The sequence below is a fragment of the Gouania willdenowi genome, chromosome 1 (genome assembly GCF_900634775.1).
Source record: "Gouania willdenowi chromosome 1, fGouWil2.1, whole genome shotgun sequence".
Taxonomy (NCBI): domain Eukaryota; kingdom Metazoa; phylum Chordata; class Actinopteri; order Blenniiformes; family Gobiesocidae; genus Gouania; species Gouania willdenowi.
The window spans coordinates 30,416,005-30,428,848 of record NC_041044.1 but is presented as its reverse complement, the minus strand read 5'-3'; the positions used below and the strand labels follow the sequence as shown (position 1 = coordinate 30,428,848).

The 12,844-nt window shown below is 37.3% G+C and overlaps 1 protein-coding gene across 1 annotated transcript in view; it reads left to right on the top strand.

The window, feature by feature from the left end:
- prss12 (serine protease 12) overlaps positions 1 to 12,844 on the top strand; it is a 28,238-nt gene that overhangs the window by 5,217 nt on the left and 10,177 nt on the right. The window contains exons 4-9 of the mRNA XM_028472365.1: positions 107 to 254; positions 2,646 to 2,824; positions 3,652 to 3,793; positions 3,886 to 4,106; positions 7,999 to 8,140; positions 12,467 to 12,672. Coding sequence (XP_028328166.1) covers positions 107 to 254; positions 2,646 to 2,824; positions 3,652 to 3,793; positions 3,886 to 4,106; positions 7,999 to 8,140; positions 12,467 to 12,672 — 1,038 coding nt within the window. The remainder of the gene's footprint in view (positions 1 to 106; positions 255 to 2,645; positions 2,825 to 3,651; positions 3,794 to 3,885; positions 4,107 to 7,998; positions 8,141 to 12,466; positions 12,673 to 12,844) is intronic.

Below are 12,844 nucleotides of genomic sequence, written 5' to 3'. Positions count from 1 at the left end.
CTCCTATTTATAGAACACCTGTGTTTTTGTTGTATCACATAAGGCATAGTTCATTCCTAACCCATTTTGCTACTTTTGCAAATCAATGCTTGTGCTTTTTTCTAAGTTGTAACTCTCCCAGTTCGACTGGTGGGAGGCCGTTCAGAAACAGAGGGCACAGTGGAGGTCTTCCATTCGGGCCAGTGGGGGTCCATATGTGATGATCAATGGGACGAAAGTGATGCAGAAGTGGTGTGTCGACAGCTGGGGCTGAGGTAAAAGGGAAAGTAACTGAATATGAACACTAACCAACGATTAACCCAAATTAATAGCTTTGGATTTTTGAGAAAAGCGAGAAAAAGCAGGCAAAGTGACTGTTGGAGGAGGAAGCTGAGATGTGTCAAAGTGGGTGTCCGCTCATTTTCTCCCCCACTGTCTCTGAAAGTATGACAAGTATTCTTTCCATTTGGACACACAGAGAGGAGTGAGCAGTAAAGAACATCTGGGGGTCAGACAATGAATCGAGCTCATTGTTTCTGCATGAATTCTACCACCACAGAGATGTGCATTTTTAGCATGACAAGACTTTCAGAATCAGAATCAGAAAGGTTTTATTTGCCAAGTACAGCTTAAAACAGCACAAGAAATTTAACTTGGCAGTTGGTGAGAAGAACAATAAACAAAAAACAAACCAGAAACAATAATAATGGAGTTGCAAGCAGCATTTAACGGGCCCTCGCATGTCGGTGTGTTGCACATTGAGGTGTGTTGCATGTCAGGTTGTGGCAGAAATTTTAAAGTGTTGAGATGGAGATTACCATTTTTAAGGATTATATCACAAACTTTCCAGCGATGATCTGTGCAAATATAATGCCTATGATTTCCTCTTACCAATAGGTGGCGCTATGACTATGAATGACGGTTGAGTTAAACCATAACTCATTTCATTTTGGCATACAAATGAAAGCTGCTATAATTAATTAGCATCTACTTACATACTACAACTAATAACTTCCATAAGCGTAGCACATCATCCAAGTGAACAGGCTGCTAAGAGGAATATTTCAATCTATAAAGATTCAACTTTATTGTCAAGATTGTTTTATAACACAACCAAATAAACATGTATGTTTAAAATAAAATTATAAATGTGTGAAGTACTTTAACGGTGCAGTGTTGGATGCAAGACGCATCTCTCTATAGACCCATTTCAATGCGGACAAACTTGAGATACGTGACTGACGTGTGCGCGCATACTTGACGCTTGAAAAATTGAAAACTGGCAATTAATGAACACGAAATAGTTTGAAGTATGTAGAAAGCTTGTCACCTGAGGACGCTGCTGGTTATTTAAGGAAATTCACTTTAAGTACAGGAGAACAATTGCGGGACCCATGCAGCATTCCCGAAAATGAGTGGTCATCCGATGTGTGCTCTTGGCCCGATGTTCAAAGGCCAGACATTTATACATATCTGATGAAAACCCAGTATATATAAGAAAGAAAATCCTAAAGCATTAAGTCTCTAGATGCTTATAACTACTTGTTATGAACGGGCAGGTACTGCTGTACTCCTGTTACCAAAGGTTTCTGTGTATTTCCGCGTATTCTGATCAGTTTCAATGGTTTAATTTCCATCTCTACATTAAGTCTCCTCACTGTCCCACGTTTTCATATCAGTCCATTTACAGCTTCTTATGGTCATTTTTTACTGGATCCAGACTGAGATAGCGCTCCGTGCACCATCGCCTCAGCAGCAATTACGTTGACACGATCGCTTCTGAACAAACGTAACGTGGTTATTTGGCAACTTTATGCTGTTAATTTCTATCATAAACCGGCAGATTTTTACTTAATCCGGAATGTTTGAGCGCTCTCTCTTGCTCTGTCTCTCTCTCTCCGTGTGTGTGTGTCAGATACGTCAGCTGTCTGCCTCTGTTGAGTCTCGTCTATTCTTCTGAAAAGGGTGCCCACCAGCCGGTATGTTGTAAAATTCAAGTCCTGGATTATTGGTGCTTCTATTTGTGCAATCAACAATGCAACACAATAGCATTGTGTTGTTTTTATACGTAAATAAAAGTGTTTCAATCGCGTGCCTATGCTAGTACAATTCAGTTATTCGGGTGTTTTGCACCGAGCCTGTTCGCACATGCACCTAGTTTAATAGCATTCGTCACACGAAATGGATCTATAAAAGCAAGGAATCTCTGTCTGCGTGTGCGTTCCACAAATATCTCTGCAGATCAGCATCAGACTGAACTGAGAGTTTCAACATGGCTGCTGCTTGGTTCAAGGGTGTGCAACGTTGGATTTGTTTGGACTGCAATGATACCGTTTAGGAATTATTTAATAAATAAATGCTTTACAAATTCCGTTAAAGTCCTACCTCTACAGTGATTATGTCATCAGTCCTACCTCTACAGTGATGATGTAGAGGTACTTAGGATCAAATAGTGTGATCTATACATGTTTTTGTTGGGGATTAGGGCTGTGTTCATGGGACTGGTGGCAGAGGGAAAGAAACTGTTTTTTTGTCTGTAGGTATTGGTGCTGATGGCTAGTTATGACTATCTACCCCAAATTTCCAGTTTGTTTTAATTTATTTTTCTTATTTATTGCCACATTGTGAACCAGAAATCATCTGAACCTTTTTCCTTTTCTCTGTAGCGGTGTAGCAAAGGCTTGGGGCCAGGCTCATTTTGGCAAAGGTTCAGGTCGAGTGTGGTTAGACGAAGTACGTTGCACTGGCAATGAGCTCACGCTGGAGCAGTGCCCAAAAAACGTCTGGGGAGAGCACAACTGTATGCATTCAGAGGATGCAGGGGTGTCCTGCATTCCTCTCACAGGTGAGCCGACATGCAGCTGATGCAATCTATCACTCAGAGAAAGGCACTTTAGGCTTGAAAGTACTGAATCTCCTTTTGGAATTATCGCCTTATCATGGAGCAGTGAGTAATGTTTCCTCATGACTCTGAAAGCCCCCGTATTGAGGAGTTTTCTTTATCAGATTGAGACTTAAACCTATTCACACTCAGCTGTACCTGCCACTGCTATATTTGACCAAAATTAGAAAATTATCATGGAGGCTTTATGTTTTTGGAAATTTAATTATTTTGGTAGTAGCAATTGAGGTTGACCAGTATTTTACCCGAGTATTAATAAAAAAGAGAAAAAAAAGTGTGCCAGATAGCAAATGTAGTGCAAAAGGACCGAAGTATATTTAACCAGGATATTCAGTCTAGTATGATCTTGTAGACCAATGTTTCTCAAATAAGGATACGTGCACCCCTAGGGGTACACAATGGCACAGGAGAAGGAACTTGAGAGCAAACGAGTGAGCATTAACAATTGAAACAAAAATATGGGGTTTTATCATGTTTATTTGAGTAAAAAATTATAATCATCATAATAAACAAATAACCTTGATTAGAACATATCAAGACGATGACCGGAAATGATAAAAACTTGAGAATAATTGTATTCAGTGGGTGCTAAATACTGTTTCATTCCACCTATTTACAAAATAGGATTGTTTAAAATGTGTGTAATCATTCATTCATTCCATCCAAAGTTTGAGAAACGCTGTTATAGACTATTCAATGGTGGAAAATTCTAAGAAATATGTCCTCCTTTTGTTCTCAACTTGCTTGGCTTTCTTTCCCTTTCCTGTCAGATGGAAGCACAAGGTTGGTTGGCGGAGCAGAGAGCCATGAAGGGCGTCTAGAAATCTTCTATCGGGGTCAATGGGGAACAATCTGTGATGACGGCTGGACAGACGCCAACACACAAGTAGTCTGCCGACAGCTTGGCTATCGGTAAGAGCATGCTGCACATACAACTCAATAAATCAATATAGGTTTTAGATTTGATTTGTGATTGTTTGTGTTTGCATGTATTAACCTTCAAGGTTAGGCGAGACTCTCGTCTCTGAAGGCCTGGACATCACTCCAGTCCCACGCTTTGGCGTTGGGTCGGGTCCAATTCTCTTAGACGATGTGAGCTGCACCGGAAAAGAGCCGAGCCTACTGCTGTGCAACAAGAGGGAGTGGCTCCGCCATGACTGCACTCATTATGAGGACGTTAACATCGCGTGTAGCCCTGAGAGTAACGGCGAGAGTCTTCCAAACAGTAAGAAAAGATCATCAATGTCCACTTTAAAATGTCAGATGACTGTCATTTATGTAAAAAAATATGTGATTATTTATTTATTAGGCTTAACTTACTTACAGTTATAACCAATTGTAGTAAACATTATTACCTATAAGGTGCTGTTTAACAATGATTTGCTCGCATGCTATTGGCTAGTAGTGCCAGGGAGGACATTTCTAAAATTGAAATGTAAACGTTGTTTTACTATCACCCTGTAGACTTCATTAGTATTCTTAAAGTTTCAACATTTGAATAATTTTTATTTGTATCTGTTTGTTCATTCATTCAGTGATTTGTCTATCATCTAATTTTTCAAATTGTTTATTGTTCTTACCCCTTGCATAAATTATTGGCATGGCTTTTGTTATTGAAATAGAAACTGTGTTTACGATGGTAAACAGATAACGTCATGCATCAAATATCCTCTGTACCAGTTACAGTATCTGGATCAGTAATCCTGATCATGGTACCATGATCATTCACACTTTAAAGACTTTTCTATCCACATTAATAACGAAAGTCCAAATGTATGGGCACATCCGTTTGTTTGAAATATCGCGATGAAATGGCAAATCTGGATCCGATCGTGATGAAACTTGGTAATTGATGAACCAACTCAACATAACTAAGTCAAATTTCATAAAGGTCAGTCAAGTACAAACCAAGATGTACGTATTTGAAATTTCAGCAATGACGAGAAAGAGGGATTTGTAGACTTTTCAAACTGATCCAGAATCAGTATTTTACCCGAATCCAGTCTTTCATGGCGTAAGGTCTATCTTTGGTTGCAATTTATCAAAGTCTGTTAAATATTTTTGACATAATCTGGCTAACAGACAAAGAAACAAACAAACTCCGGTGAAAATATTACCTACTTGGTGGAGGTAATAATTAAATATTACAGGAATAGCAAAATAGCTAAACTAAAGCATTATTACTGACGTATTCAAAGTGAGTGTGTATACGTGATATAACACTATAAACATCCAATTTTATTATATCTGAATTCTGTTTCAAGCTGTTTCCGTATGTTTCATGTTGACACTGTTGGAACTTATCACATTGGCTATTTTGTCAACAAAATCATTACAATTAGTACAGTGAAGTCAGGAAAAAGTCATTCTTATGTATAGTTTTTCTTACGCCTAAATCTTCCCATTGTGGAACTAAGAAAGTATTTTATTTTCTTGTCTCATCATCTTTTATACTACAAGACATGAATATACTGTGAGATTCTTGCTTTTTTGGCCATTTTTTGGGTCGTGAGCGAGGGGAAATGAAGTAATGAAATCACCTTTGCAGTTTCGCTTAAATTCATAAAAGTGGATAATGGAAATCCAAGCTGTTCTTATATCCAATGTCTGCTGAGCTTAATCTGCATTCAGTTAGGCTGACACTCATCTTGTGAATAAAATAATTGAGCCAACAGACATTGGATGGAGTAACTTATTCAAACTATCGTGAGTGCTGCTATGGTTCTGCTTGTCTAAACGTTATAGCGTTTCCTGCCCATCATGGCACCAGTGGCTGTATATCTGGAAATACAAGATCAGCATTACTGGAAAACCGCACCTGATTACTTCATAGGAAGAGACGTGAGGGATCAGATAGAGGAAGCACTGACTGGTTGCACCATTAATCAATTCCACGTTTATAGCATTCACACAACAATAAAGATGTGCAGAGACAGAGATGGATGAAACAGTATCGGCTCACATTTGACATCAAACAGCGTTTAGCTGTTTTCCACCATCCGTCCTCATGTTGATAATCATATATACGACCACACAAGTCAACTCAGTGTTGCAGAAAAGACAGTGCTAGTTGTTTATTCACTCTGTGCGTGTGTCTTCACTTCTTTCTTTTTTCTGGAATGACTGGAGGCAACAATCAATTATGGGTTGTCTGTAAATGATACATAAGCATTACTTGTAATGGAAAGACTGGGAATGGCAAATTTATTTCTACAACGTAATTTTTTTTATTTTTTAAGTCATTGTTTGGGAGAGGATGAAAGCAGACTGAAATAGCTGTTCCATGTGGTTGGTTTAGAGAGCTAATCCTTAGTCTCACTAAGAGTGAAGTCATTACGACTAGCATTTGTGTCTGTGTTTGTGTTGGATTGTTGGTGTGCTTGCACAAATCCCTCCTTATCCAGACAGTATGCCACAGGCATAGTGTTCTGAGTGGTTTATGAAGAGAAAAAAAAACCCCAAGCATGGCTTTGAACTCTGTTCTCTGTTGTGAGAGATTATCTCATTTAGGGCCGTGTTAGTGCAAATATGTAACAAATGTGTGCTTGTTGGGGTACACAAAGCTGAACTGTGAAGGTCCACCCAGCTTGTGGTGACAAAAAACGCCAAGTTTAAGATAAACATGGGGTTTAAGTTCACAGTAGAGCCAAATGTGTAGAGGAAAGCAGGTTTTTTTTTTTTTATCTTTATAGTTGGTTAAGACACTATAACAGGGTTCCTGTGGATCCTTAAAAAGTCTTAAAAAGCATTAAATTCATAAATCTAAAAAGAAGGCCTTAATTGTTGTTAAAATGTCTTAAATCAATATTTCAAAATTCTTACATTTTAACTTATAAGTATGTTGTAATTAGTCTCACATTTCAAAAAAGAATTTAACAATTTTTATTATTATTATTATTTTTTTTTTGGAAATTGTCTGTCAAACAAAGATTTTTCTTAATGGTTTAGATTTTTCGTATTTTTGTTATTTTATAGATTTCTTTTGTAGTCATCTTGTGTTTTTTGAACGATTTTGATTATTTTAGTCTGTTTTTTTTTTTGTGTATTTTACTGTCATTTTGTGTATTTTTACTTTTGAGACTGCCAGTTGCACGTCTGCACAAAATTACCCAAACCCTACCTGATTACGTTTACTGCTAAGTTGGTTTTGAATTTAATTTCAAATGGCAATAAAAAGCCTTAAAAAGTCTTTAATTTACTTTGACTGAAGCTGTAGGAACCCTGTATAGTGTTCTCTTTGGTGATAGACACAAACAGTTGACAATGGGGTTTTTTAGCAGTGGGGAAAATGGTTTGTGTGACAAAGCGCAAGGCCAAACAAGAGCATTTACTCAATAGCCTTAACCTCCTGAGAAGTAAACATTCCCACCGTCAACTCCACCCGCTTTCACCTCACTCTCCTACCATTCACTAATCGACCCCCAAATGCAAACACTCACACAATGTGTGGGTATTTTAGTTTGAAATGCACAAAAAGAACAAACAGGGGGAGCAGGGAAAGATTGGGCCTTATAGGTCCACTGTTAACACAGACACAACATTTTAAAGGCATATGCAAACGTTAAGCATGATGCAAACCTGCACATCACTCTATGCACGACCTTTTTCTGTCATTGGTTGATTAGTAAGAATATAACGCGAGAGTGTAAACTGATCCTAAAGCTGCAGTTCACGCATGGAAAAGACATTAGTGAGTTTTCTGTGTTTGCAGTAAAATGATGGATTGTTTCAATGTAAAGCTCAGACTTGCTTTGATTATCAGTGTGACTTTAAAGTATTTAAGTAAATGTGGGGATGTGTGTGTAAAAAAAAAAAAAAAAAAAAAAAAAGTCTGGAGCCAATTAAAGTGAATAGTCTGTTAACAGAATGACTGGAATGGTTTGTTAAAAGATCACAGAGAGGTGTTTAGGCTACATCCCTAGCAAAGAACATGCAAGCACATGCCCCCTGTTCATTCAGACATTTTAGCCTAGAGCGTCAGGTTTGTTCGAGAATGTAGGTGTAGTGTCTTTAATAGTCTTCACACAGTGGCTTTGGGTTTGGTGTGCTTTTAGAGAATGAAAATGAAATCTGTGCCAATGAGACCTTTGCCAAATCTAACGTGCGTGTCCTTTCAGGTGTGCAGGTAAGACTCGTGGGGGGAGAAAGCCACAGGGAAGGCCGTGTTGAGCTGTATCTGTCTGGTCAGTGGGGGACTGTCTGTGATGATGGATGGACTGATCATGATGCTGAAGTGGTTTGCAGGCAGTTGGGCTACAGGTATGTATGTAAATATAAAAATGCATAAATATGAAGAAACTTAGCAGACTATTGGTATATTCCAATAATCTAACAATCACCTTTTTAATGGTCTGGTCTTGAGGGGAGTACCTAAGGTTTAGTGCTGGGCGATATGGACCAAAACTCATATCTCAATATTTTTTCTCAAAATGGCGATATACAATTTTAATCTCGATAATTTAAATTCAAATGAAGTCGGGCCAGAAAGACAATTCTGGGTTAAATTTACTGATGCAAAATGCCACACAGGCATATGTTTTATTTAACAAACAGCTGCACAATATGGAGCGCTTTTTGCTTTTTCTCCTCTAAGGGAAGGTCTGTGTTAGGACGCACTGAGAAATCCATCTAACTGTGCTTTTCATGCTGTTCTGACAAGCAATAAAAGCAGCTACTCCTAAAACTTGTATTTTGTACAAAATAAGCTATAAAAACATGTATATTGATACCTTAGTAACCATGTCGGAAATAAACTGAATAAAAAATATAGGCCAGGGGTTCTCAAGCTTTTTGACCTGGGGACCCAATTTTCCCAATACAAAGTGGCCCGGGCCCATTTAAATATTAACACTTTCATTTCAATGATCCTGGTCTTCGTTGAAGTAAATGTGTACATTTGTGGTTATTATAGTGTAGATTAGCTAAATAATGTAAGTTATTGACTTCTTATAAGTGAGAGAAATGTCATAGTTTGCTACTATTTGTGTGTGTTTTTTTTTTTTTAATGACTTTTCATGTGCACATGAACATGTTTTTTTCTTTTTTCTTCACGTATGGATAAAGACTCTAATGTGTTTTACATTTGACACTTGAGCTTACTCCGTCTCTGGGAATTCCAAGATGTTGGAAAAGAGATGATGTGTTTTGAATGTGAACTGTGGCTTTGTAATGTGAGCACGTTCTACATTACGCTCACTTAAGTGGATCCAGACGGCCAATACTGTTCGCCAACATCGCTGAGATGGCATATAATCTGTCTGATGGTTACTGTGATCCAACTTCACACTTCATTACACGTTTCTTTAATTTTTATCATAAATCTGTAATTCTACATTTGGTACCAGTGTTGGTAGGTCTAATCTTAAATAATACTAAAATCACCAGAAAATGGTGTGTAATTATTGGAGAACAAGGGAAAATGAAACCAAAACAAACTGTCTTCAATTTATTTCGACCATGTGTTTGCACAGAACGTGCACCCCTATTATTATTATTATTTTTTTCTCTGACACATCTGCTGTTGGAGTGCAAAAGCATGAAGAAGCGTGTAAGAGGCGTGTATAAACCACGTCAGGGTTGTCACAAAGTCTTGCACGATGTGTAGTTAATAGTCATTACATAAATAGCATCCCAAAGGCTTGGAGATTTATCACATGGTAAACTAAATATAATCAGACCAACAGACTTTTAACACACACTTTGATACAAGGTATTTCAAAACACAACATTAGTCTAGTCACCTTTGGAAAGTCTCAAAATTGGATTATTGCATTGTAAAATAATGGATATTCTGCATCAAATGAAAACGTACCTCAATACATTTAGCTTTAGGTAAAGTGTTTTGATTTAGAAAACTGTTATTAATAATAGTTCTCAGAGTTCCCATTGATAGAAGTATTCAAGACTAAACCTGTGCCGAAAATTTGTCACAAGACCACCAAACTATTTTAAGTCTTCCCTTTAAAATCTAGAGCTAATATCTCTAATGTTTAACACCACTGTGTAACAATAACTGTAACCACACTGAAACCCCTCCCCCCAACCCAGTTCTATGTCATTTGCACATTTGGTTTTTTATTTATTTTATGTACTACATTTTACATTTTGCACTTCTATCCTATGTTAGTATTTATTAACTGTGTTGCTGCAAATGTGAATTTCCCCTCTGGGGATCAATAAAGCATTATTCTATTCTATTCTGTATTCAATAAAACCCTTTAGGAGAGCTGCTATTCAGAATGTTTGATATGAAGTGTATGTACATAATGCAACAAGAGCACTCGGTTCTGGATCGGTGGAAGAAATGTCGATCCCCATTAATAACAATGTAGTAGATCAGACCCTTTTTTTTTCTTCTTCTTTTTTTAATTGCAATAAATGCACAATCTGGATCTAATCCGGGTGAAACTTGATGGGGTAATTGAAAAACCAACTCGACATACTGAATTCAATTTCATAAAGCTCGGTCAATTACAAACCGAGATATGCATTTTTGAAACTTTGCCACTGATGAGAGATCGATTTTAGAAAATGATCCAGAATCAGTAAATTGATCTTGATCCCCTACAAAATTAATTTAAAAGTACTTTTGACATAATTCTGCTAACAGACAAAGTACTTCCTCTTTGGCGTGGGTCAGTGTTTCCCAACAAGGGGTACGTGAGCACATTGCAGGGGGTACGTGGAAAAATTAAGAATTTATTTCCAAGATAATAAAAAATATTCTCAGTCATTTCATAAGTCCATCAATAAAAGGGTGTGCGCAATGACTTGTTTTTAAAGTTTAAATGCCTGTTGAAAGGGGACATATTCAAAGAAGCCCCTTTTGTGGTAAATGTCATAAAAGTTACATATAACACAGGTAGGTTAGTTATTTGTTTTGTATTTATTTATTTATATTACTTGTTATTTTAATTTATTCTTGTTTTTTTTTTTTTCTAATTTCAACTGTATTATTTTTCTTTATTAACAATATAATCACTATATATTAGTATTAATAATACACTATTAATAATGCAAATGTTTTCTATAATATTATTTCTTATATTTATAGTTTTTATTGCCTTGAAGGCAACATAATTTGATGTTTAATTTGAGTTAAATAAGAAGATAATGCCTGATTACTACCTTTGAGAAGTTAAAATAAAATGACTTGCGTTGAATATTCAGTTGTGTTACGATCTACTTTTGGAGAATCATGAACACGTATGAGTGAGGGGGTACTCATGGTATGACAAGAAAGGTTGGGAACCACTGGCGTAGGTAATGAAAGGTTAGTGCTTATAGTTTGGGAAATGCGAGTGGAGTCAATGCAGATCACGTTGAATTTACTGGTCGTTTTACTTTAACCGTGTTTCCAGAGGAACATGCAAAATATGTCATTTTTAACTCCCTGTGATTCATAGGTTCACTCTCTGCATGGGGAGTTCTGTCCAGGGAGCAAATGGAGACACAGTGTGTCACTTGATGTCTCAGTAAGAGACATAAGACTCCCGATGGATGAGCCAGATTACAGAACCTGTCACCCACCAGACTCTAGGGAAGAAACCCAAGACCTTCTCCCCCAGTTATCTATCAATCTTGACTAAAATCACAGAAACTGTTGTCTTCGCAGACCCTTCTAAAAACCTACAGGCCTGCATCTGTTCACTATCTCCTCATGTCCGAGGGGAGATGATGATGGGACTATGGCTTAGTACGGTAGTTTTGCATCACAGCCTGAGAATGTCAAACCATAACATCCAATATGTCATCCCTACTTTGGCCTCCTGTGGTCTTGCAGAGCCCTTACAGTCTAGCAGCTAGAGTGTAATCTTTAAACTTTGCATTCAAAATTTATGAATTTATGAACTTATGAATATTTTGCAGTGGTTGTTGTGTTGTGGAGTATTCTGATTGAATTGCTCATCAAGGTGCAAACAAGGTTTTCACCCTCATGTTAATGGTGTTATTGAATCTGTCTCTGTGGTTGAAGAAATGTGGTTTAAAAAAAAACAGAATGGAATAAAAATGTTGTTTTCTCTTTTTTTTTAAATTGCTTAATGAATCGGTTGAGGAAAACTTTGGAAATCAATCCTTGACCTTTAATTGTATCATGAATTCTAGCGTTTGTTTTTTTTGTTCGCCTTTTACAAAAGTCAAAAGTACTTAACGGATTGTAACAAAATTCTAACCAAAGATAGACCTTACACTAAGGAAGAGGATCTAGATCAATATACTGATTCTGGAAATTCCTTTCTCTCATAACTGGCAAAATTTTAAAAGTTCAAATCTCGGTTTGTAATTGACTGATCTTTAAAAAATTTGACTCAGTTATGTTGGTTGGTTGGTTGGTTGGTTGGTTTCTTGCACCCAACCAATTTCATCTGGATCGGATCTGGATTGCCCATTTATAATACTGTTTCTCAGTATGCTTTTTAATTTTACTGTAAAACTCTTAAAAATGTTAAAAATGTTGGAAAAAGTATTCAACGGGTGTTGATTGTTTTGCTTTGATCATTTTATTTCCAACCTCAATGTGTGTCAATAAAAACTTACTCTGTAAAAAGTCCTTTTTTGTAATCCTGCAACTGTGTGTTTTTAAAGTGGCGTCGCAAAGGCTCGTGTGATGGCGTACTTTGGTGAAGGGACGGGGCCCATTCACGTGGACAATGTGAAGTGCAGTGGAGATGAGCGATCATTAGCAGACTGCATCAAACAGGTGCCGGGCACACACAACTGTCGACACAGTGAGGACGCCGGGGTCATATGTGGGTATGGTGAATGGCAGCCCAGCTACAAAGAGGTCAAAGGTCAGTCAGTCAGTCATTTCTGTTCCGATTTTCTGTTTCTTTGAAAAGAAACGGAAAACTAAATATTTTTTGCAACGCCTTGCAAAGACGGAAATGTGTTTATCGAACACGTCCATTCGGTTGTAGATACAAAAGACTAACGAGCAACGAGAAAAAAGATTTGAAGCGGAAC